Raw genomic sequence first — 26360 nt, forward strand, 5'->3', positions numbered from 1 at the left:
CACTTTGCAAAAAGTTGTCTTTAGAAAGCTAATCTTAAGCATTTTTCTTTGTTATATGTGATTAGCCTTTAGCCTCTTACTTTAGGGCTCTTTGAAAGAGAACGGTATGGGGCATCAGTCACTTTGCCAGAAAGTGAAAGGAATAATTAATGGGCTCAGAGCTGTTATGCAGAGTTCTCAGCCTCAGTATAAATCTAGAACCATTCCATAGCATCAATAAAAATATTTACTTAGCATCTTATATTACAGGAAATGTTAAAGTGTTTTATGTATTTTTTCATTTGATCCACTAGACACCCCTGTGAGATAGGTATTTTTGTCCTAATTTTCCAGATGAAGAAACTGAGTCCTGAAAGGTGAAGCAACAGGTTATACAAGCTGGGGCAGAGGAGGGAGTTGGGAAAGAGGAACCTAAACAGGGTAGGGAAGGGATCTGAGTTTTATTTGAGAGGACGTAGGCACACTGTTTTGTTTAGTCTCCAAACATTTCAGTAGTTCATCATATTGGATAGTAATGCCACTGATTCACTCACTGAAAGTCGTTTACATAATCAGGATGAGTTACTGTCTTTAGACATCCCTAGTCTTCTGACTGCACCACAGGTTGGTCTGTGGAAGCTGGCTTGAGGGAGGGGCTCATTTTGTTGGTGATTAAGGATATTGTCTATCCTAAGAGTAGAAATGCCCCTTTTAGGAAGAGTCTTTACTATTAGTGGTTTCATTATATTCCTCAAAATTGTTGAAGCTGATTATTTTTGAGTAATTATTACAAACTTCCTCTGGAAAATATTCTTAAGGCTTAAAATTTCATATGAATTCAAAAGACTTGTTACATTCTTTTTAAGGGAAGATTTGCAGAGCAATTGGAAATTCTGGTTTCATCTCATGGGCAGAGATAAAACTGGCCATTTTCTTCAAGAAAAATAATACTTCTGAATCTCACGTATTTGAGTAATGAGAACTGAACCATATTCACTTGGCCTCTACTTCATGTTAGTGGGAAAACCCAACTCCAAAGGTGCTGTGAGAAAGATTGCTAGAGAAGGGCTTCTAGATCCTGAGATAAGTTTAAGAGAGACCAGTAATATTGTCATCAGAATAATGATCTTCATTAAGTACGAATTTTCACAATCCTGAGGTTTCATTTTCATAGTTTGAAAGGTAACAAAGTAGAAGAGGCTATACAGGGGAGGAAGAAAACTGAGGAGATGAATTACAGAGACCTTGAAGTTGGTGTGCAAGGAGCAGAGACTTGAATTCACTGAATGAAAATGAAGGAATATGGAATTTCTAAGGAAAGAAAAATATTTTAATTTACCTACTTAATTTCTCTGGTTTACATCTTAGTTCCTGCATCTTGCATGTATATATAAACTTTCGCTTCTGAACCATTTTATTTTTCTTTCCAAAAGAGACTAATGGACATTTATAGGAGACATGGGGGCTACTGCAGCAGTTTAGCTGAGGAATGTATTAGAAACTGTTCATTTTCTGCCCCTTCCTGTCTTAGGGGGACTGGTTCCCTGATGTTTTAACTTGTCTCTGCTACTGATCCAAACTGCAGAACTTCTCAGTTATCTACAAGGCCTCCAGGCGGTATCCAATAGGGAATCTACTTACTAAAAGGAACCAGACCAACGTTTTCCAGCCCCTTCATTGTGATGACCAAGAGAAGGAGAGAGTGGGTGGGGGTATACGTGTGTAGTGGATGGGGAGGAAACCCAGACTGTCAAATTACTATACCTCTTCAGTTTCTTTTACCAACAGAATTCTACAGCCGTATTATTTCTTGTGTGTGGGAGAAGTTGGAAGATGGTGTCCTTGATTAGAATCTGCCTCCAGAGGAATAAATGGAGTGGATGAGGTGATAGTTGTTTATGAAAGATGTTGAAATCTTGAAATATGTGACCATCTGAGGAATTTTTTTAAAACCAGTTTATAAAAACATGACTGATAGAGCCTCCTCCTGCCCCCACCCCCACCCCCCCAGCCATTTCCCACCACAGGAGACTTCTTGGACTAGAGACACTTGTTTAGTAAATAATAGCTTGTCTCTGATATTTCCAGGAGCTACCTCTATGTGAGGAACGGATAGAAAACATTCAGACATCATCATACAGAGTTGCAGTAGCAGTGACGCCTACACGGAAGACTTAGAACTGCAGAGGCTGGGGTCACCTCAGTGACATCTGACGCTGTCCAACCACAAGCTGGATTTTTGTTTTGGGGTGTGAGAAAGCAGACTGTACTAAAGAACTAAAATAACTTGTCTATACTCTTGGGGTTTTTTTTTTTTGGCGAGAGAGGGGGTGTTCGAGTAGAATTTCACATCATATCTGGAGTTCAGGGGAGGATGGGGAAGCTCAGCCCTTCACCCAAGAATAACCCAGTAATGACATCTCTATGCGTGGGAAGTGTTTCCCTCGGCAGTGAGGATCTGAGGCTGCACCGTAGTGGGATTCCCTTCTTGAGCTGTAAGGCCACTCAGACCCATATCATAGCAAGAGGGCAGAGGATTTAACCCAGCTGCGGGTAAAATACCGGCGGGGAGAAACAGTCAAAGGCGCTTCCCTCAATTTGGAGGTGGGGGCTGTGCTATGCATAAGGGACTGAAGAGCCAAGTGACCGTCGTGGCCTGTGCCTCCCGTTGAGAGTCCGATGGGGACGCAACGCTGCTGGGCACCGTGTTTGAGTCACGGGAGACGGCCCAGCCAGCCAGCGCCAGACCCTGGCGTCCTCCATCTTCTCTCCTGAGCTCCCCCTGCTCCAGCTGCCTGAGCCACGGACCGCAGCACCACACACCCCCGCGGGGGGGGACGCCGCGCCCCATCCCCGCCCCCGGCCCCACCCCAGCCCCCCCGCGGGGGCGCTGACCCCACCGCCGGCGGGCACTGGCTGAACTCCGAGGCGACGAGCCGGCCGCGGCGACGCCCAGAAGGGGTCCGGGCAGCTGGGGGCGGCGGCGGCCGTGTCGGGGCTCCCCCCCCGCCCGCGCTCGCCGCGGCGGTGGTGCGTCCCGGAGGTTACCGGAAGTGGCCGCGCTCGGCGCTGCCATGTTGAGGAGCCGCCGCTGCCGCTGCCGCCGCCGCCGCCGCCGCCGCTTTGTTGTCGCCTCCTCCGGCTGAGGAGGCTCCCCGAGCGGGGGGAGTGGGGAGGAGGGGGGTCGGCCGCCGCAGCCATGGAGGCCAACTGGACCGCGTTCCTGTTTCAGGTACTGGGGGCCCCCCCGGGGGGGCACGGGGGGGACAGGGGGGCCGGGCCCCGGGCTGGCGGCGGGCGGGCGCTCCTCCTCCCCTCCCTCCCGGCTCCGCTCTCCGGCCCGGCCTTAATCCCCCTTTGTTTTTCCGCCCGCCCGCCCCGGCGGAGCGGGGTTGCTGAGGTGAAAGAAGGCGGCCTCACGGGGTGCGGGGGAGACCGTAGGCCTCGGGGTGAACCCCGGGCCCCCCCCAGCACATTCACGCACACGCACACACCCTTCCCTCCCGCCCTGCAGGGGAAGGGAGGAGGCCGGTCGCTGTCACCACCCGCGGCCCAGAGAAAGGAGGGCGCCGGGCCGCTGGATAGCGCGGGCCGCTCGCTCACGGCGCGCCGGGCCCGGGCCCGCACCGTGGTGTGAGGGGGTCCCCAGGTGCTACTCTGAGCCCCCCCCCACTCCATCTTTTACTCGCTCGCCTCCTTTCCATCTCCTTCTTCTCTTTTCGTGTGTGTTGACTTTCTGTCCCGCCCCCCCCGCCGCGAATAGCGGGTATTCTTGGATTCTCCGCCACTCCCCCTTCCCGCTGCCCCCACCCCACGTGCTGACCTATTTGTGGGGGGGGGTATTGAGAATGTGTATCCCCTCCCCAGATCTTTTCACTGGATTTACATTTTTCCCTTTCCCGAGCCTCTGCCGAGCCTTGGCAGCTGACACTCTCCCTCTGTCCAGCTCTCCCGCCGTCCCATTCAGCCCAGGGAATCCCCCAGCCGGGCCGGGGCGGGGGGAGCGGTGGGGGCCGGGACTCCAGGACGCCAGACCTTCTCTCGGAGCGCTTTTCTCTCTTATCCCACCTCGAACGTTTCCTCTAGCCAACGTGGGGGAGATGGAAAGTGGAAAGAGCAAACAAAGTCCGCTTACAAAGCTTCCCCAGATCAGTCATTCGTTGGGGTGTTGGTCTTTACTTTTTGCAAGAAACTTGAAAGTAACTGTAGCTGATACGTTAGCAATCTTCTTGCTCGTCCACTTTACGTGGGGGACCCCTATTTGGAACACATAGGCTGGAACCTAGTTTTTTCCTGCTTCGTTTCTATTTGCAAACGAAGCACTTAGTGGGCAGCAGTGATGAGCTCACCGGGAAACTTAGGGACCGGAGAAGGTTAGGAAGCTAGCTCCTTACTTTTAAGTTCGTTCTTCCCGCCTCTCTGGGTTATTTTCTTTCTTTGAATAACTTCGTGAAATCACAAACGGCGTAGCTTGGGCACTTGAGACCTTTTGGAACTAACCAGAAACGGATGCAGAATTTTCAAAAAATCCTCCCAGTCACCGGCCCCATCCCAGTGGAGTTAATACAGGGAATTGGATAATTCAAACATTACCTATTATATAGAGCTGATGTTTTAAGACGTACATTCTTTCAAATGTAATTTGATTTTTAAGTAGTTGTTGAAATATATTCAGGCTTATTAAAAACATACTCAAAATTAATGGACCTCATGATTCCCCCTTTTCTCATTCTGATCTAGTATTGTTTTGTCGTGCTTTGATGAACTTGATAATGTGATAAGTCAACTTAAAAATGCATTGGAAAATAAATGATATTTATCTAGACGGCATCCAGCTTGGTGTAAAGATGGCAAATGCCCTCTCTAGAAAAAGCTTTCTAATGATCATTTTTAAATATGGGATTAATGGGTCACCGAAGTGATTTTCACTGAGGAATGACTTAGATTTACTATATTCAACTTGCTATTTATAAACTTAATGGAGATTGGGAAAAAATTCAAGTTCTTTATGTAAAGGAAAAACCCATAACTAATATTTTGAAAACTAGTTGAAAATCTTTTGGAATACTTTATTTATTCTTTTCCTGGGTAAAGCAAATGCCAAGCATTTATTGATCAATTTTTAAATTAGATTTTATATTATTTAATTTTCTTTCAACTATTAAGATCTTTTTTTCCACCTGACGGAGAAGTGTGAAAGCTAATATTTGATCCTGGGCTTGGCAGTGTGTGCAGTGAAAATTGTTGGAAAACTTGTAATTTAGACCTGAGGACAGTTGAATGGGTAAAGAGAATATTTCAGTCTTTTCTGTGGAAAGGTATGAATAGACGCTCAGTTCCATTTTTATGTAATTTTCACTGGGGAAATGAAGAGTTAAACTCTCCTGTTTGTTTCCTAGAGCATCCTATTGAATTTACATTTTAAAACAAATACCAACTTGCTTTCCAGATAACCTGGTGGAAAGTGAAAGCTGCTAAAATGTTTGATGGATGATTCTCCTAACAGGACATTCAAGATATGACTCACTGATGCTAATTTGTTTCAGTACAAAATTTTTTACCCTCTGGCGCTGTTGATTTTATGATGCCATATTATACCACCCTGGGTGATGAAATAACATTTCTGTTTTGTTTTTTGCCAACCCCAGAAAAAGGAAAGCTTAAGCAGGGTTAAAAAAGCCTTGCAGTTCAAAGCGATAAGGAGGCAAAATTGAAGCTTTGGTTTGATGATGCTAGTCAAAATTCTACTCAAAAGTTATGTATATTTTTAAAATCACTTAACTGAAGGCAGGCTACGGTTGTTACTTTACTCTGTCTCTCCTTCAGAGAACAAGTTGGGGAAAGCCAGTTCCTCCCTTAGAAGGCTTCATGTAGAAGTGTGGGGATCCTAGGAATCCTCAGAGAGTGATTCCTGTAGTGGTCAAGGCATTCTACAGCATTTCACCCAAGAAGCAGGGACCTGGTGTGACCCTCCTGTGAGAGTGAGCTTCAGCAATGCTGTAAAAATACTTTATGTTGCCACAGACATCTGAATTGATAAAATGGCAGTAAGTGCTTTTAGTACTCCCTCGAACTAATGGTTGTTTAAAATTGAAAAGTGCCTCTAAACACTATAAGTCTGAAGTTTGTCCCGAAGATTTGCATTCCCTATTATCTGATGTTAGCCTTTGAAATTGTGTATCTTGAGCTATCTTCAGCTATTAGCTATTTGTATTCTGTATGGAAACTTGGGTATCCTAGCCAGGCTAAGGATAAGAGGGTAAGATTAGTGCCAAAATTCTGTAAATTTTCTACTAATATCACCTGGGTAGACACTGACATTTACAGGAGCTCCATAAATTAAATTAAAAGTAGACTGTAATTCATTATGATCACTAAGTCCAGAAAGATACTCAAAAGTAAGCACACAATTCCTGTGAGTACTTCCAGGACTGAAAGAGGGATTCAGTTAAAATTAATATATTGAAACTGGTACTCTGGATACCATACCTACTAATGATTTAGGGAAGACTGATTCCAGGCTTATCTGCTGTGCTGCTATCAAGTAAACATGGAGCAATATGTTGTAGCTGTTCTATCCATCAGGAGAGGAGGGGGGTGTGGGTGGTGGTGTGTGTGTGTGTGTGTGTGTGTGTGTGTGTCCTTAAGTTAACTGTAGGACTTGTGATTATAGAGTGAGAAGGGTAGATAAGTGTCCAGAGTGTCTAAGATGATGGGATGAGCCCCTAGGATGTTGTGTGCTTACAATATTTAGAACTCTCAACTTCTGAGTGCATGTATCCATTTATACTTTTACAAAACTCAAGTACAGAGGCTTGAGCTCACTGTTGAGTTTCAAAAATAATTTTTTTTATTGAAGTACAACATGTCAGGAAGAACTATTTTAGGAATTTTTCCATCTTTTTCTAAGTGTTTATCAGTATGGACAATTTTGAAATAATCAAAACCAAGAGAGTAACTACTTATAAATACAAAGAACCTGATCCACGATGAAATTTTGGTGTCCATGCAGCTAAAGAAAATTTCTAGACAGTATGCAGCCCATTATAACAGCAAAAATCTAATACTTTAATGAAACATATAACTGCTGGAAGATGAAATGAAAGGAATTTTAATTATTCATCAGTTGTTTTATTAGTCTGTCATTGAATTTAGGATTTGAACAAGTAGTATTGCTATAGGATGCAGACTTGAGTATAAGATTAAATTAACTGAGAAACAACTGACAGGTGTTTTGCTGAGGGCTATATGCACAGATACCTTCCAGGTTGATTAATAGGTTTCATTTCAACCAGATCTTTTAGTAAAGTGAAAACTTTGAAAATAAACTTAACAAATAGCATATGTATTCAGAGAACTAGATTCCTGTTATCACTTAGCAACAGCCTCCTTACTCAATCAGAAAGTTTTCTAATGGACAGGAAAAGTCATAGTGCCTTTCTTTTCCTAGGTAAAATAGACAAGTAAATGATTATATGTATATATGTTCATGTGTGTGAGTGTGTGGTTTGTGCATGACTACAGTAAAGTACTGTTTAATTCTTAAGTCTGGAGTGTAATTTTTTTGACAAGTTATTTAAACTTGATTTCACCACTGACAGACTAATGCAAACTTATTTCATCAACTGATATGTCCCTTATGAACCAGGGTGGCGTGGAATTTAGCTGTTTGAAAGCAAGATCACTGTTAGCAACTTAGTCGCAAAAGTTCTATGTCTGCACAGTAATTGTAATAGTTTGTATTGGGAGCTCTGAGATTAACTAGGAGGTTGCTGGATCTCTGCTGCAGAGAGGTAACTTATAGGCTCTTTGTTTCTTCTGGTCCCTGTTGTCTGGAGCATGTTCAATTTTGAAGGTCATTGTGAGAAGCTGTTTCTGAAGTATAAATGTTTGGTTTTAGGCCCATGAAGCCTCCCATCACCAACAGCAGGCAGCACAGAACAGCTTGCTGCCCCTTCTGAGCTCTGCTGTGGAGCCCCCTGATCAGAAACCATTGCTTCCAATACCAATAACTCAGAAACCTCAAGCTGCACCAGAAACGTTAAAGGATGCCATTGGGATTAAAAAAGAAAAACCCAAAACTTCATTTGTGTGCACTTACTGCAGTAAAGCTTTCAGGGACAGCTATCACCTGAGGCGCCACGAGTCCTGCCACACAGGGATCAAGTTGGTGTCCCGGTCAAAGAAAACCCCCACCACGGTGGTTCCCCTTATCTCCACTATCGCTGGGGACAGCAGCCGAACTTCGTTGGTCTCAACCATTGCAGGCATCTTGTCAACAGTCACTACATCTTCCTCGGGCACCAACCCCAGCAGCAGTGCCAGCACCACAGCTATGCCTGTGACCCAGTCAGTCAAGAAGCCCAGTAAGCCCGTCAAGAAGAACCACGCATGTGAGATGTGTGGGAAGGCCTTCCGAGATGTGTACCACCTCAATCGGCACAAGCTCTCTCACTCGGACGAAAAGCCCTTTGAGTGTCCCATTTGTAATCAGCGCTTCAAGAGGAAGGACCGGATGACCTACCATGTGAGGTCTCATGAGGGAGGCATCACCAAACCCTATACTTGCAGTGTTTGTGGGAAGGGCTTTTCCAGGTACTCCATTTCGCTTCGCCTTTTTTCATTGTGGTCTCAGTGGACTTCAGTTTTGTCTCTGTGTAATCTAGAAGGTTTATGTGAGAATAGATGAGGGCAAGCCTGTGTCACTAGAGGAGATGGGTGATGAAGTATTACACCTCCAGATCTAATTCCGGCTTGGTGTGGCTGACAAGTGGTGACATAATGATTTAAGTTATCATTTAAGAAGTGTGTTGATGGACTCAAGCCTTAGTTTGGCCCATCAGTAATTCCAGCACTGCAAAACCACCAGTTTCCAATTCAGTTTTGGGTGACTAGATATGAGGTTCACTGTCTGTGCAAATCAAAGAAACTTACTTCCTGGAAGTTGGGATGACCTTGGATACTCTTAATAAAGCTTAGAATTATCTTTCCATTTTTCTATAGTTACTAACATTTCATTAATTTTCATTTTTAAAGGCTTTTAAAGTTAATATAGTAGTAGCTGTCTCTAACAAGTGTTAGGAGTAAAAATTTGGGTATTTTTTAATTGTAAAGAGTCAAGAGCTAATATAATTTGATGTTGACTAGAAGAGAAAATTAACAGGTAAAGGACTAAGACTTTTGTTTATGGTAAGAGAGGTAAGGAGGCTTGCACTGTGGGGAGGGAGGGATGGTAATTCTGGTTTTCTTTAAAATGCCCCCAAATCTGCCAAGCATGTAAACATCATAGTAAGTAGCATTTCTCTTGTGTGTTCCATTATACTTCGGTTGAAACTCTCTCTTTCACAGGCCTGACCACTTAAGCTGTCACGTAAAACATGTCCATTCAACAGAAAGACCCTTCAAATGCCAAGTAAGAGTTAAAATGACTTATCCTTAGTGTAGCACTTAATGCACATTGTCCAGAAGGTCTGAGCCAATCAAATCTCACCATTTTTGAATAGTCATAAAACCACTGACTTGAGTAAATGCGGTCCATTTGAATTCTAGTTTTATAAAATACAAATGACAGCTTCTATTTCTGTGAGGCAAGATCGTTTAAAAATGTAAATGTGTTGTTTTTGTTAAGCCACATTTCCCTCTCCTTGGGCAACAGTATTTATGGTTACAAGAAAATTTTGTCTTATAAAGGTCATTGCATATTTGAAATGAATAAATGAATGAAGTGCTTTAAATTAATTTCTGGGTTGATGGTTGAGATAGTTTTAACTGTATTAGAAGAAAATGTGAATTTTCTCTCAAATGTTATCACTTTGTGGATTTTTGTGTGCTATTGCCAAATTAGAGCATTTTCTAGTTTGAAAATCTATATGTGTCAATGATTTTGACATAAGTTGTGATGATGAGAAGGTTAAGAATCTTGCTAAATCAAATGGCTGTTTTAGGCATCAGCAATTCTAGTTTGTTAAGCTGGAAGTCTTTTTGTGCTCAAAAAGTCAAATTTGTTAATGGGCTGATTTTATTAAGTAAATGATTTGAATTCTAAGAAAAACCCAATTAGAGGAAGGAAGCTAGTGCTATGTGCAAGGCCTTGGGCCAGGCTCTTAATCTACCATAGTTTTGTGAGGTAGGTATTATTATCCTCATTGTATAGACAAAGAAACAAATTCAGACAGGTTAATTAACTTGTGTAATGTTACACTGTTCAGTGAATTGGGGGCTGGATTTAAATCCAGGTTTAACTGATTCTAAAGCTCACATCTTTTTACTACTGTGTATTGATATTTTTTCTTGCCCCCAATATGTAAGGGTCTAAATTTACCAAGTGTTTTATTATGATTCTAGGTAACATATGCAATTAAAATTTTATCAGTCTGTTTGCTGGCATGGGTAGGGTAATGCCTAGAATATAGCGTAATTTAAAATAAGTAGAACAGGATAGTCTATATTTAAAAAAAGTTTTCCTCCCTCATGCAGACGTGCACTGCTGCCTTTGCCACCAAAGACAGATTGCGGACACACATGGTGCGCCATGAAGGCAAGGTATCATGTAACATCTGTGGGAAGCTCCTGAGTGCAGCGTACATCACCAGCCACTTAAAGACACATGGGCAGAGCCAAAGCATCAACTGTAATACATGTAAACAAGGCATCAGTAAAAGTAGGTGGTGCTTCAAGTTGTCTTTCTTTGCATTTCAGATTGATGAAGCCTAGATGTTTTTACAAAGTATTGAAGGTATTTTTACTGTGCTGTCAGGATTATATTAATGTTCATCTTTTATGTTTCCTATTACTAATGTGTGCAAACACACATCATTGGGGAGTGTTGGAAATACATTCCACATACCTATATACAAATGGCACTGATAAGCTCTTTCTCCTAATTTTGCTTCCAATCCTGTGCTTGTTACTAACAACATCAATGTTAAGAGAGAAGATTTCCCTGCCTCTTTTTTTCAATGTGTCCCTTCTTCTATGGAGTTTGAATAAAAAGCTCTAGTGTGTCAGAATTGTGGCAGCAGAAGCTACACTTAGGAAATTGCATTTTGTGCCAGGCAATTTTAATTGTTCTTTGTTGTTAATAACATGTGGTCCTTAGTAACCTTAAAGGTGAGAACAGTGTTAATAAGTTTGCTTTTCAAATCCAGATCTGTAGAGAAATGAGAAGGTTTAAATGTTTTGCTTACTTTAAATTCAGAGTGGAAGGTGGGCTATTCCATGGACTTGTGGATAGAATTCAATACTTGAATTTACCCGGACTTTTTCTTTAAGATCTCCATAACCATCAGAAGAAAATGTTTCCCTAATTCTGTATTATATTACATAAATATTTTATGCAGCAGAAACATCAAATTGTCAAAATAGGTGGCCAAAAGTGAATGAGAAAGAACACTTAATGTGTTTTAATCTCATCTATTTTTCCTTCTTTGTAAGTACATTGGATTTATTATCTAGCATGTCATATTTTGTTAACTCTATAAACATTTACTTTTAGTGTTCTTTGCTGTGGTCAAGTAACCAAGTACACTAAGTATTTTGATGAGCATTAATTAGTCTATGCTATTATTACCCACGTTCCAGTCTAAAAGACACTTGCTTTTTAATACAGCAAAGAATTACTTCTCTTTTATATCGGCTTTCTTTAGCTTTCTAGATTTTTTTCAAATAATTTGTCTATTTTGACCAATATAGACATAAGCAATAAGAAGATGCACTGTAATAGAAACTACTGAGTCCCATGATAAAGGTCATACTAGTTTGTGGGGTCGAAGTATCTAATTTCAGATTTTGAAAAATGGCTGCCTGCATTCAGGGTAATACAGCACTTCTGGTTTGTCTTTGGAGTAGCCTGCATGAGTGAGGAGACCAGCAACCAGAAGCAGCCACAGCCACAGCCACAGCACGTGACGAGCTGGCCAGGGAAGCAGGTAGAGACACTGAGACTGTGGGAAGAAGCTGTCAAAGCAAGAAAGAAAGGTAAGATGAGGCATCCAGTGCTCAAAATAGGGCTAGAGAACTGTTTTCATTTACTATGCCAAGTGATCAAAATAAAGAAGCCACAACTTGGGGAATCTAGCTTTTTGGAAACTGGAAATACTGTAAACTGGGGAGTATCTGGTAACATTAAGTTATTGGCAGAAAGCTTCCAAGCTTCCAGGTAAATATTATTTTTACTAGGAAATGAAAATTCTCAGTAGTTGTTACCATTTTCTCTCCTTTGATTTACTTTTGTTACAAATTTGGACCCAAATTGTATCCTTTGTTGTGCATGCTTCATTTTTATGTCAACCTCCATGCATCATGGGCTTCTTTTTTAATTTCTAAAAATACTCCCACTTTGAGAATTAGATGAAATATCCTTATGTGTACGTAAGTTCATTTTCTTAAAACACAATCGTGCTATTTTCTGCTCCTTAGTATTCTTTCTGTACTGTATTACTTACTACATGTTTCAGACTCAATGCTGATGTCTTTTCTCCTGGTCTCACGCTTAATCTCAGTCAGTCTGTCACTGGGGCTGTCATTAGCTTACCATGCATGTACTTAGATTGTTAAGGACTTTATTGTAACTGTTAATAAATTTAGAATGGTTTGCTTTTCTCTCATACATATATATCTTAAAAAGAATCTGTTGGAGTATCAGTTTTCAACACAGCATTTTAACTTGCTAGTCTTGGCTTTGACTTCTGGACTGGTGCACAGCCATTTCAAATAAATAATTTTGTCAGTGTACTGTCAGCCACAGGACAGATTCCTAAATTCCTGCTTTCCTCCCCTACCTCTGCCATGTCTTACTGCTCTATTTTCAGTTCACATGGAAACCTCTGCAGGTAGGCTTCTCTGTAATTCCTTTGCTATGTAGTTTCTTCCATCCTTTGCTTTTGTGTAGTGTGGCTGTTCCCTTCCTCAGATCCCTTACTAAACATCCTGTACCTTGGATAAAGATAAAAGGAATAGCATCCTTTTTCATACCTCTAACTGGCATTGGAGCAAAAGAATGCCGCAGTTCATATAGGGTTTCCACCCCTGCTCAGGTGCTGCTTGTTCCTGTCTTCCAAATGAAGATTTGTCTTTGTTTTGATAAAATGTTTTATGGTAGGAAAAGGGGTAGCGAATTAAGGGGAGCAGGGGTACAGAAAAACACACATGTAATATGCTATGATAATTGCATAGTAGGTTGAAAGGATATTATGAAGGATATTTTACTTGGAGAAGGAGTGAAAATAAAAATGTTTAAGTTACAGAAAAGGACGCTGTTAAATTAAAAAGAAAACATGGGAAGGGGAGGTGGGGAGATGGCGCATGGGAGAGTGAAAGCTCCTTTGGTGAAGTCAGGAGCATATCCTTAGTGATGCTACCATCACCTCAAAAGTGAGTTGGTTTTCTCTTTCTCTTTCTTTCAGCCCTCTTCTATTTGGTCTTGTATTTCAGTTTGCTTGCACAATAAGACTCCAGTTGTTTAGCTCATCTTCTGACCTCCATGAAACAAAATGCTACTGTATTCTCATTTGTACCAAGAATATCTCTGGAAATGACTGCTGATGTTAGAAACTCCTGTATTCATGTTAGTAAATCACATTTGGGGGGAGAAGAGACTCCTGACCTGAAAACCTAAACTTTAGTCACATGTCCCTTTTAAACATTGGGTTTAAATAAGGTAATATAAGTTCTCAAATCTGGATGACAATCAGATTATCATCTCAGGGGCTTTCTCAAAATACAGATTTCCCAGGTTCCATTTAAATCTCACTATTGAATTTCCTGGGGGGCTATTTTTTTTTAAAAGTTCACTAGTAGATAAGTATTTTGATTATCTGTTGGGTTTGGGAATCTCTGATATGCAGTATGGGGTGTGCCAGAGTTACATCATATTGGCCAGGAAGGGCTGCTTATTGGCACAGGGGTCCGCCTAAGGTGATTTGACACTCATGTGAAATGCGTGCAAATCTCCATCTTCAGTCTCAAACGCATTTCTCCATTTTGACAGCCAAGTCACACACAGCCCCCTACCCGTCTCTTCTTACTGATGTTTTCTGACACACCAGCAGGTGGTGCTGAATTTTGTAGAGGGGTTGGGTGGGGGTATCCCCTATGAGGGAAATCCTTTCTTTGAGAAGGGCTCAGGCTTTGCTTTATAACAAGAACCAGGATCCCCCAGCTCACATCAGGGTCTCCTTGCCTAGTTAGTACCCCTTGGTATGGTTGGTGATATGTGTAATATGTGCAGTTCAGTGACACTGGGCATGAAGTAGGTGATGATGCCAGCATCAGAAAGAGGAGAAATGGGACTGGGGAGAGCATAAACCGACTGATGGATTTCTACCATAGTTAAGAAACATAACCAGAAACAACAGGATTATTTAACTAAAATGATTTTTCTAAGACTGAAATAAACAGATGATATCAAATAGCTTGTGTATCGGTACCTATAGATTTTTTTTTTAAACCTTAACAGAATATGGCTTCACCTCTGAGAAGGCTTTAGAGTACATAGCATTCAGGACTCACATCTCTCTGCCAGTTACAGTGTGCCTGATGAAATTTTTCTGATTATCTGTTACTGTGTAACCATCAGCCCAGCTCTGTGTAAACAGTCTCTTTTTACCTGGCTTGCTGGTGGTTGGCTGTTCCTAGGAAGGTCTTTAGAACTCAGAGGAACTTCATGAAGTGGTAGTGAGAATGCTCAGCCCTACTTGATATCTCTGCCCCCCAGAGTGCCTTGCAGAAATTAGCTGATCTTCCAGCATCACTGTGAGGTAGGTAAGTAAATCTAAACTTGAAAACCAAAGTGCCTAGTCTAAACAAGTTGCCTTAATCCTCGCGGGAGGTTCAACATCAAAAAAGAGTATTCCTGGCCCCCAGTCTTGTACATAGAAGGATCCTCTTTGCCTATTGACCGCTTGGTAGAAAACAGTTTATTAAATGTTTCTTCTTTTCAGAAATTGTGAATTTTGTTCACTGTTTTGAGAGTCTAAAGGCCCTTTTGTCTTCTTATTTTAGAAGCTGCTAACCTGTGCCAAACCTCCACGGCCGCTACGACACCTGTGACTCTCACTACTCCATTCAATATAACATCCTCTGTGTCGTCTGGGACTATGTCAAACCCAGTCACAGTGGCAGCTGCAATGAGCATGAGAAGTCCAGTAAATGTTTCAAGTGCAGTTAACATAACCAGCCCAATGAACATAGGGCACCCTGTAACTATAACCAGCCCATTATCTATGACCTCGCCTTTAACACTCACTACCCCAGTCAACCTCCCCACCCCTGTCACTGCTCCAGTGAATATAGCACACCCTGTCACGATAACTTCTCCGATGAACTTGCCCACACCTATGACATTAGCTGCCCCTCTCAATATAGCAATGAGGCCTGTAGAGAGCATGCCTTTCTTACCCCAAGCTTTGCCTACATCACCACCTTGGTAAACAGTATTATAAAATCAAAATATGGGTTAAAGTAAATATTTACCAGCAACTTACTTTTAGTTTATTAAAGCAAAAAATAAACCATGAAATTGGGAGATTTTATTACATTAGTTAATAGTGTAGTAGCATTTTTCTCCAATTTGGCTGGGATTGTTCAAATTGGGTGTGTATGTAACTTATCACTGGACCACTTGAGTTTAATCAGAAATTCCTTTTAGCTGACAGCATTGCTTAAACTGGATAGTAGTTGGCAAGGTGAAATGCCAGAATTAAATCAGTCATAAAAAAGCAAAACCCATTTCAAAAATATAAGAAATAGCATTACTGTTTTTAATCCCAATAAATCATTTTATTCTAAACACTAGCAGAACTCTTCTCCCTATACAAGGTGGATGGCTGATTTTAACCTGAAGTTCTAAATCCATGGATTGAGAGCTAGTATAGAATTGTCTGTGTTTATTGTTTTTGAGTAAATACATGCATTGTCATAATAAAATGCATTTCAGAGAATATGCATTTTACCTTTGGGAATATGTTAATTTCAGGCAGAATTCCCTATGGGAAAGGTGATACCAGCTCTGATATGCAAAGCATATGATAATTTATCATTCTAACTTCAACATATAATAGGGATTGTGACCTGATATTTGGAGATGTAAATATTGCTCAGCATATTAATCCTGATGGAATATAGCATTATAGTTGACTTTTTAAAAAAATTTAAAAAATAAAATAAAACCAAAATATACAAATTGTGTTTTGGTAAGAAAAGGCCTCAACTGACAGAGGAGAAGTCAAGTGTGTGGACAGGCAGACTCACTAATAAGTGGAGGCCAACAGGACTCCTATTCAGGAGCCAAGGAGTACTTTGGAAGAGTTAAAATATATTGCTTTAAATTGGAAGATGCTGGAGGCACTGGGATGTGATAAGCCCCTCTCTCTCCCAATCAGAGCCTGTTGATGTTACAACAGGCAAAGATGTGTTAGTTGCTCAATAGAGTTTATGTCTTATATTAAATTGTATACAGTTTTTATTCTAACCACTAACTAGGTAGTATGCCCCTTCAGAACAAGCAGAGTGTATCTTTTTTTAATTTCTTCCGTTTCTTAATCAAGTATTGTGCAGATTTGTACAACTTTGTAAATATGGACATCACTTTTTTTTTCTTTGAGAAAACACTTGTATCAGCTTTTTGGTGTTTTCAGGGAGACAGCTGTCTGCACTCCCTGTAGAAACCCAGCAATGATTGTGCACGTTAAGACATGTGCTTTTTACTTCTTAGTAGGTTGTTTTATCTCTGTACATAAAGTAGAAACCAAAAGCTAGGGAAACAGATACTCTTTACACCATCATGCCACATATTAATGTTTTTAAAGCATTGTGTTTTTTAAAAAGTTACTAAAACCAATACGCAGTGATTTTTTTTTTAAGTTGCAATATATTTTTGGTGTTTTCCTTCTTTAATCTTGCAGTTAAGAGAAATGGAAATTAGTTATGTTAATCTTGCAGAATGTTTGCAGGACTGACTATCAAACTGAATGACTTCCGTTTATACCCCACTGTGTCAGTTCAGGCATCAAAATACCTTGCATCTGAGGCAGACTTTCTACATCAGGGACAGGTATCTGTGTATCATTATACAAAATAGTTCGAGGGGGTTGAACTACATAGTAAAAAATAAAATAAATAGTACTTAGTGTAAAATAATTTTATAAATGATCTTTTGTACTTTAGGACATTAAATTGTACAACTTTTGTATATATAAAAGCTTAGGAACTTTCTGTTTAGCAGGAAGGCAACACATTCCTACACTTTTAATGTATATGTTTGTTATAATGTCCATGTAAACATGCCCTATGTTTGTGCCTTTTAATTAGTTTGTCTCAATAAACAAAATGTAGAGAAAAATATGTAGCTATGACTCTGTTACAACTGTTCCTATCCACAGTACAAAGATGGTTTGTTTTTAATCTGTAGAGCTTTATGTGTGGACTACTGGAAGGACTTGTGTAGGAAAGGCCTATGCATGGCCCTGCTGAGGTCTGGATTGGGAAGGTAGTGGCCACATATGGAGGAAGCCCACATTTTCTGGCATGCAGCCCCTGGACCAGGTTCTGGCTCTGCCTGCTGGGACCTATTATCTCTCTCTCTGGTTGGGCTGGCAGTCACCATCCTCCATGACTCAGACAGTCCAGGCTTCCTCCACAGTGGCCCAAGGAGTGGTCCTCAGTGGGGGCAGGTGTGGACCCTACTCCCAGGTTAGAGTGTGGTTGTCAGAACCCTGAAAGTATTAGTTCTTAAAAAAAAAAGAAAGATATATACTAGAAATGATTGTTTTATTAATTCATTGTATAATAAACAAGAGTGAGACTTCATTGTATGACTTCAGTTAAAATGCTATTTTGTATGAATTCTTTATCCACTTAAGAAGCTTGTCTGCAATAATAAAGTCACGTCGTGTCTTCTTTTGGGAGGGAGAGAGTTGACAGGGTGGGGGTGGCGGCGGGCCACTGAAAGCGGTGCTGTGTAGGTTGTGAGGTGAAATTCTCCTATATCTTGGAACTGGAATTGAGTTTTGATGCTGATGAACTGATTCAAACAAGTGGTATTGAAGGCACGACAGCCACTGCTCTTGGAAAAAGCAGAGTTTTGTTTTTCCCTTCTGGTTGTAACCTGGTTGAGAGCTTCCCCTTTATCAGATTGGCAGCTAAACAGTTGTATTAGATAATCCTCAAATCTGACATCCAGCTTGTTATGCTCTAGGGCTCGCTGCTTGGCCTGCATTTGCCTTTTATTGTGTATCCATTTCCCTCCTAAGGTGTGCTCCTAAATGAAGGTTTCTATGTAAGCAGATGATTTTTCCTGTCAATACCAGCACTGTATTACTAACATGCAAAATACTGCAGATTTATTTTGACAAATTAAAGTTAACCGGTCACAAATGTTATGATGGATTGCTTACTACCTTAGAAGCTTCACCAGTTCACTGATGATACAGAAATTCTGAAGCACTGCTTTTCCGGTTGTACACATTTCAGTATTGGGCTAGAGGGAGGGACTAATTTCAGGCTGGATAGTATTGAGAAACGGTGGGAAAGGGCGGGTGAAGATGCAACACTGACTGCTGGAGAAGGACCCCTTTAGGCAGCTTGAACGAAGCCCAGGAAGCCAGGCCTTTGGGCAGTTGACCACAGGCTTAGGCCCCTGTCCTGCCCAAAAAGAGAAGATGGGTTTAGAACTTTCTTCTCATGCCCTAGAATCCAGTTTCTTTAACTGAAGAGGGTTTTAGGCTGGATCCCCTACCCAATGTGTTCAGCTAGATTCATCTGGTGTCTGAGTACCAACAGTGTCAGGCACTGTTAGGCACTAAGGAGCATGAAAGGCAATTAAGTTACAATTGCTGCTTTCAGGGAGACTGTTCAGAGAGAGGTGACAAGCACCCAGATGACAGTGTCACCAGACAGCAAATCAAGATGAATCTGACACTTCATTGAAGTTTTGAGTACCTACATCTATTTCATATAGAATTGAAGCTTTCCAAACTTCCTCTAATAATTGTGTTAGTCTGTTAATTGACTTGGTGAAAACAGCTGGAGGAAAAGTGTTCTTTGTGTTGCTTTTGTCTGGGAATGGGACGTGTTCTGAGTTCTCGGTTAGTCTTTCCAATCCTGGCTGTCCAGGAGCCCTTGTTCTTTGGTCCTCTCCAGAAAGACCTGGGTTCGGGATGCAGAGGGGAGAGTGGAGGTTTTAACTGTAGTATCCTCAAGGATAGTTGGACTAAAAGTCCAGTGTGTTCATGGGATGATAATCACTCCCTCCCTGCCCTAACTAAATCTGACCCTCAGCCTGGCACTCCTTCCATTTCCTCCTTACAGAGGCTTGTAGCCTAAAAGAATGCCATTTGTCCCTGTTTGGGCCTATAAATCCCCACAGCTGGTCTGACCCTGGCCGATTACTGGATAATCTCCACCTGTCTTCTAAAAGTAGGGGAGCCAGGTCAGTGTGTAATGGTTCAGGACTGAATACTGACAGAATTTTGTGTATCGATTTGGACTCCAGATTCCCTTGGCTGCCCACTTTTGGGCACTCTAAGGCCCAACTAGTTCCCAAGAAAGACAGAGAGAGGGTTAAGGGTATGGCTTAGCCCTCTCCTTGTACCAACCCATCAGGGGTTGGTTAGTTAACTTCCCCTTTCCAAGACAGGCACATTCACCCAGATCTTGGCCCTGGACCATGAGGGTCAATATACTTCACTTTACAAAAACTGCTCTCATGGTAAGGGAATGGATTTTCACACTTCAAAATCTCTATCCCCACCAACTAACATCATAACTTCAGAAATTTTCATCATCCCTGATTATCTCCCTGATTATCTTTCCCAACCTCTAAGTAGCTCTTGGAGGAGTGCGTAAAATAAGAACTTAAAATCACTATTCTTATTGGTATGAATCCTTTCTAAAGAATGCAACTGCCAATCTTGCAGGCAGAATTTTCTGGAGTGTTTTGTAAATTCGCATTGTTTATGGAGTTTTCTCAGAGTAAGGTTCACCCTCATTTGGCTGCATCAGCACTGTGACCTGAATGTCACTTTTTCCTAAACACATTTATAAAGAGCCTGGAGCAAGAGCTACTAGGCTGAAGATGGACATTTGAGAACAGCGTTCTATCCTGCCAGTGAGCGAGCCCTCTGGCACAGCAGCTGGAGAGGACAAGGAGACCAAGGGGAAAGGAAGGGACATGCCCTTCCAGTGACTAGCCCAGCATCTCTGTCTAGTAGTCAGTGCCCAGGTCCAATGTTGGGAACACATGGACCAATTCTAGAGGCTGCTCATGGAGAGGGGAGCCAGCCTCAGAGACTGAAGCTAAGTCAGTCAATCTTATGGGCAACTGGAGGTCACAAAAGCTATGGTCTCTACAGAGTCAGCCTAAATCCACTTGGAGATCTGGCTTGAAGGAGCCTGGATCCCCAAGGCCCTTGCTCATGAGCCAAAAAATTCCTAACTTTGTTAATGGTGGGAAAAGAGCCAGAGAAAAATCAGCTCTGCTTATGGGGGGAAGGGGAGAGGGAAAACAGGGACTTGGAGGTTAGGAAGAGGCCTAGGGAGGGAGAGAGACATTTTAGAGAAAATGACTGTGTTTACTGTGGTGTAACTCTCACCCTGACCCCCTCCCTTCTTCATGCATCTGCCCTGGGCTGGACATGATTACTCAGGGGACTCTGAGACAGGCTGCTAGTACAAGCCAGATGTGATAATTTCAGCTTCAGTCAATGATCAGAAAAGAAGTCATACTCTTCTTAGCCAGAAAAAAGACAAAATCAGTAGCGAAAAAACAGGCAAGATTCAAGTGATTAGCAGGGGATCCCCCCTGTGGTGGGGACAGATGAACAGCTTCCAGCTGAAAAGGTGAGGACCCCCCTTCCTGGAATCCCAGAGCTTCATCCCAAGAGATGAGGCCCTGACTCCAGGGTGGCCTGTCCAACACAAAGGAAGTTCTGCCACTTTGTCAACATCACAAACTGTGGCTGTCCAGGATCTCAGGGAGATGAATGGGGTGAGGGCAGGGTTGGGGAAAGAAAAGAAAGGAGACAAGAGTCTTTATATATGTTGTTCCCTAGGCCTAGAATGTCCTCACAAGCAATCCTCCAACACATTTTCTCCATTGTGAACTCCTAGATATCCTGAAAAGTCCAATTTAAATGTTGCTCCCTCTGAAACCTTCCCTGTAACTTGAGGCAGTTGGTTCATTCTTCCTTGGTAAAACAGGAGTAGTTGGGAGATTTCCAAATACAGTGGAGGTAGTCCAGCACCCCTCAGAAGGAGGCTAGTTCCTAAGTTCCACTGCAGGTTCCAAATATTTTGCCACATCCCCTAAATCTCTGGCTCCAAATTAGTGGGGCCATGGCAGCCTATGGTTTTGTTGACTTTGCCTTGTATTCAGTGTCCAGGTAGCTTGAAACAGCAAAGAACCAAGCACCAAGGCCAGAAACAGCCACAAGTGAGTGAGGTCCCCAGAGGATATAGAGTAGGGCAAGACTTGGCAAGGGGGAAAGGTGGAAGGTACTGTAATATAGGGTTGTGATCAAGAGCAGAGGCTTGGAATCTGACAGGCCTGGGTGTAAATCCAGGATATGCCACATGGAGACCAAGGGGAATGGAAGGGACATGCCCTTCCAGTGACTAGCCCAGCAACTCTGTCTAGTAGTCAGTGCCCAGATCCAATGTTGGGAACACATGGACTGCTCATGGAGAGGAGAGCCAGCTTCAGAGACTGAAGCTTTGGGCAAGATATGTAACTTCTCTGGCCTCAGTTTCCTCAATTGTAAAATAAGGATGATAATAGTTTCAACCTAGTAAAGTTTTTGAAGATCTAAATCACACAAAGTGCTTAGCACAGAGCCTGATCACAAAGGAGCTGCAAATTAAATGTACTCCCCCTCCACCTGATTCTCCTATTTCCAATCTCAGTAATGGCAAACTGTTTGCTCAGGGACATCAACTGCCTTCTCAGTAAGACCTGGAGAGGAGCTGAATGCCTTTCTGAATGGCTTCCCAATCTAGGACCCTGAGATTTTGAGGACTGGCATCCAGACTGGGAACCAGAGCCTCATCACAGGAATGAGAAAGTTAGATGGAAGACCCATCTCCTGAAATGTAGCTAACCTGAAGGCTGGCCCGAGATGTGGCAGGTAGGGTTCAGGTTAGACCCAGGGAAGAATCACTAGGCTGGAAGACCTGGAAAAAGTGCCATGATGTGTGCCCATCTAGGGGTGGTGCATCCTGTTTCAGAGAGGTTGTTCCATCTCACTTCATTCCCCCACATACACTATATGGGGGAGAAGGCACCTGTACAGCTTCCCTCTGCAATCTTACCATCCGGACAGAGAATTGGTTCTTATAGACTGCTACAAGCCTGGCACAGGCCTGACTTCCTTCCTTCCTCAGAGGAAAGAAGCGCCACCACCTACCCAGGCAGGATGGCGGAGAGAAGCCCGACATCCTTCTCAGACCTGCTCGCTTCTGAGTCTGGCCTCTTGAGCTCCAGCTACTCTTCTAACGGTGTCCTGGACTCACACTCCGAGAGAAGCCCCGCAGAGAGCGCCGCAAATGTGGGTTTTGCCAGGGCTGGATCAATGAACCTACCGTAGTGCCCAAACTGCCAGGCCTAGCACCAGATGCCCGTCACCACTTGGCCTAATTTACTGTGCCGGCCTCCTGTCCTTGATTTCCCCCAGGGTAGACCAGGGTGAGAGCCCGGCTGGTGCGGAGCCCAGGCAAACCAACAGCTCTGGGCGTGTCGGCCCCGCCCCGATAGGGCTTTGCGCAGCCGGGATTGGCTGATCCCTCTTGTGTTCTGATTGGTCGAGTGAGGGAGCCCCTTCACAGCAGCTCTAACCTACCGCTGAAGTTTGCATCTCCAATGCTGCTTAGCTTTCTGCACTTTGCCCAACAGTTGTAGCATTCTACGTGAACAGATAAAATCCAGTTCTATCAAGTAACGACTCGATAGCATCTTACTACGCTGATGGGCAGTGATTGTAATGAGGTGGGGGGGACTTGACAATATGGGTGAATGATGAAACCACAATGTTGCCCATGTGAAACCCTCGTAAGTGTGTATCAATGATACCTTAATTTGAAAAATAATAATAATAGTAAATAATTAGGAGATAAATAAAATCCAGTTCTATGCTTTCCACAGATGATGTTCCCCCGAGTACAGCGCTGGCGCCTTAAAGGATGACCGAATCTGTCAGTTTATTGTCGCCTATATCCAAATCACACATGTGCGGTTGAACCCGGAGAAGGTTGTGGGAAGCTGTGGGGAGATTCACCTACTGTTAACATTTTTTCCCTTGCTTAATCATATATACCTTTGATTTTTTTTTCTCTGAAGAATTCCAGGGTTTTATACATCATGGCCCTTCCCCCTAAATCCTTCTGCGTGCATTTTCTAAAAATAGAGATACGCTCTTACACCACCACCCAGTTAACTTTATATATTTACATTTATGTAATACCTTTATTTAATCTACCTTCCACATTCCAATTTTTTTAGTTGATCTAATTATGTTATTGATAGCATTTCCTCCCCTCCAGTACAAGGTCTAGTCTAGGATCATTTGGTTGTTGTGTCTCTTTAGTCTCTATAATGGAATGTTTACATAGCTGGCTTTTTTTTTAGTTACAGACCTTTGCTTTTTTTTTTTTTTAAAGAGCATTCCTCATTTTGTGTTTGTCTGATGTTTCCCTGTGATTAAATTGAGATTATGCATTCTCAGCTGGAATACTGCTGAGGCAATGAGTCCTCAGGATATCATATCTGGAGGCACATTATGTCCCTCTGTCTTTCATAGATGACATTAATTTAGATCACCTAGTCACATGCTGCCCAGTTCCTCCACTGTATAATTATATTTACCTCCCCTTGCAACTACAAGCAGTCTGTGCAGAAACACTTTAAGACTATTCAAATATCCTGCTCCTCATCAAAATGTCTCCCCTAGATTTAGCATCCATTGATGGTCTGATTCAATGTTTACCATGATGGTGTAAATCTCTCTTTGTACAAGAAGATAAGGATGGGAACATGACAAATAACACGGAAATATATTGAAAGAACACAGGAGCCAGCAAATGGCCAAATTTGGAACATCAAAGTATCAAAATAATTAAAATAATAATGAATTATAAGATACCAAAGGAAAGTAATAATCCACAGGCCCATAATAAATGAATGCTGTATCCTCCTGCTGCTTTAAAACTCCAGTTTTCCAGTGGACCAGCGCTGCAGTGTTGGCTGTGCCCTCTATGCTATTATATCAGCTGTGCCTCTCCTCTGACCAGCCATCATCATGTGACATTTCCCTGACTAGGGAACAGAGCTGAACTGAGCCGGGGGCTCTACCTCTCCCTGCCCCAAAGACAGCAGGCCCTGCAGGCTTGAGTGTGAGACCTGGGGCTGAAAGTCTGGACCTTGGGAACACAGTCCTGCCATAACCTGAGGGCTTAGTCTTGCTAGAGGTTTTCATTTTCCCTTTTAAAGAAGGACCTGGTCAGTAATATCTCCCTAAAAACATCACTCAGCCTTCTAAGTTCCTTCACCCACTTGGAACTGGCTGTGGTGCAGCCCTGCTCAGGGGCTGATGAGGTAGTGCCAGCTTCCTCTCCTTCCTCCCTTGGCCATTTGCTGGGCCAGCAGAAGGTCCTTCTCTCCAAGCAGGCAAGAGCCCTCCCTAGCACACCTGTGCACAGGCTCCTCCACCTGTGGTCCTGTTCCCCAGGTCCCACTCGGGAATAGTCATCCTGCCTCACTGCCAACCTCCAGGGATCTTCATCACTGGGAAGAACCAGATCTGTACATCTGGACCAAACTGCTTTCAGGCAGACCTCCTTGGAACTTTAAGAATAACAATAAGTAAAACAGTCATCATTCCCTGAGTGTATTAGAGTGGCGAGGAGCAAAGCCTGAAGCCAGGCCACCTGAGTTCCTATCTTGGCTCTGCAAAGAAACTTGGGCAAGTTACCTAATCTCTGTGCCTCAGTTTCCTAATCTGTAAACAGGACTTAATGGTAATACCACCGCAGAGCCTCCTTTGAGGAGTAAATGAGTTAATAATGTACAGTTAGCTGGCACATAGTAAACATTATGTGTTTGCTTTTATATTATTGCAATTGTTATCACCAGGGGTGTACTCACAGGCTAGGTTTGTATCATGGTTCTACCATTTATTATCAGACTTTGGGCAACTTTTTTGGTCTCCCTGTGTCTCAGTTTCCACATCTATAAAAATGAAGTGACAATAATGCCTGTTTCTTAGGGTTTTTCTGAAGATCAAGTGAGATAAAACGTGCAGAGGTACTTACAACAGGGCCAGACACATTGTAAATGTTCAAAAACTTTATCATGTATTACCATTATTTTTAATCTAGTGAGGAGGAAAGTGATATTATTATTATCATTTCAGAGGTGAGGAAACTGAGACTCAGTGTAAGTTAATTCACCCAAGGTCACCCAGCTGGTAAGCAGTACAGCAGGGATTTATATTTGGCACAAAGATCTGGGCACTTAACCACCATGCTATATTTAGGGGATTTAGAGGGAATTTAGGAGGAAGAAGGAATCTGCTTCTCTAAGTCAGGATTGAACCTCTAGCCTCTATGAATTGTTTACAGCAAACGCTTAGCGCCAGCCTGGCTTTCCCAAGGAGCTGGTCTGACACAGGACTGGGGGACCTCATTGCCTCAAGTTGTGTTGTCAGGAAAGTCAAAGTAAAAGCTATTCCTTTTTGAAATTCAGGCCTAAGCCTGCAACACATTCCTTCTCTCAGATTCCTTAGTTTGATGTTCCAGGCCAGTCACTGTCACACCCTCACCTTTCCAGCTGAATCTTTCTGTGTTACCCACCACCTACCCTGCTGTTGCAAGCCACTTGCACTCTGGCCACAGTGAATATTCACCTGTGTCTCAGTGTGCCTCACACTTCCACCTATGTGCCTTTGCTTATACTGTGTCCCCAGATGGAATGCCCTTACCCCTGGTTAAAATAATTTTCATCTCTCAAGACACAGCTCAGAAGCCAGCTCTTCAAAGGTGGCCTCTTTGACTTCTCCCTCATGAGAATTAAGCACTTCCTCCTTACATAGCCCCAGAGCCCTCTGCTCACACCTTGATTTTAGTAAATGTCACACTCTGCATTATTTATTTGCATTATTTACTAGCTTCTCCACACCTACCTGCCCCTTAGAATTGGGGAGTGAGGAGGGGCTACATATTGCTCTTAGGTCTCAGTGTGGATACACAGGTGAACAAAAATGGTCATAGAACTGGATTGAAATAGTTAAACATGATTATGGATGAAAATTATTTGTTTAACTTTCCTCTTTCCAATCATAATGATCATGAAGGTGAAAAGCATATATTTTATATGTATATATATGTGTGTGTGTGTG

General features: G+C 42.5%; 1 protein-coding gene across 4 annotated transcripts; it reads left to right on the forward strand.

The window, feature by feature from the left end:
• Window positions 1-2875: 2875 nt before the first annotated feature.
• Window positions 2876-18356, forward strand: VEZF1 (vascular endothelial zinc finger 1). Of its 4 annotated transcripts, none has more exons than XM_037003850.2 (6): window positions 2876-3211; window positions 7880-8574; window positions 9328-9391; window positions 10438-10639; window positions 11824-11955; window positions 14980-18356. In XM_037003850.2, the coding sequence occupies exons 1-6, from the start codon at window positions 3179-3181 to the stop codon at window positions 15405-15407; spliced, it is 1554 nt and encodes a 517-aa protein (XP_036859745.1). In that variant the 5' UTR covers window positions 2876-3178; the 3' UTR covers window positions 15408-18356. The 4 variants fall into 4 exon arrangements, with proteins under 4 accessions (XP_036859745.1, XP_036859746.1, XP_036859747.1 ...); XM_037003851.2 differs by having other exon boundaries at window positions 2878-3211; window positions 11827-11955; XM_037003852.2 differs by having other exon boundaries at window positions 2879-3211; window positions 10456-10639.
• The last annotated feature ends 8004 nt before the right edge of the window (window positions 18357-26360 follow it).

Source organism: Manis javanica, chromosome 4, assembly GCF_040802235.1.
Source record: "Manis javanica isolate MJ-LG chromosome 4, MJ_LKY, whole genome shotgun sequence".
In the NCBI taxonomy this organism is placed as follows: Eukaryota; Metazoa; Chordata; class Mammalia; order Pholidota; family Manidae; genus Manis; species Manis javanica.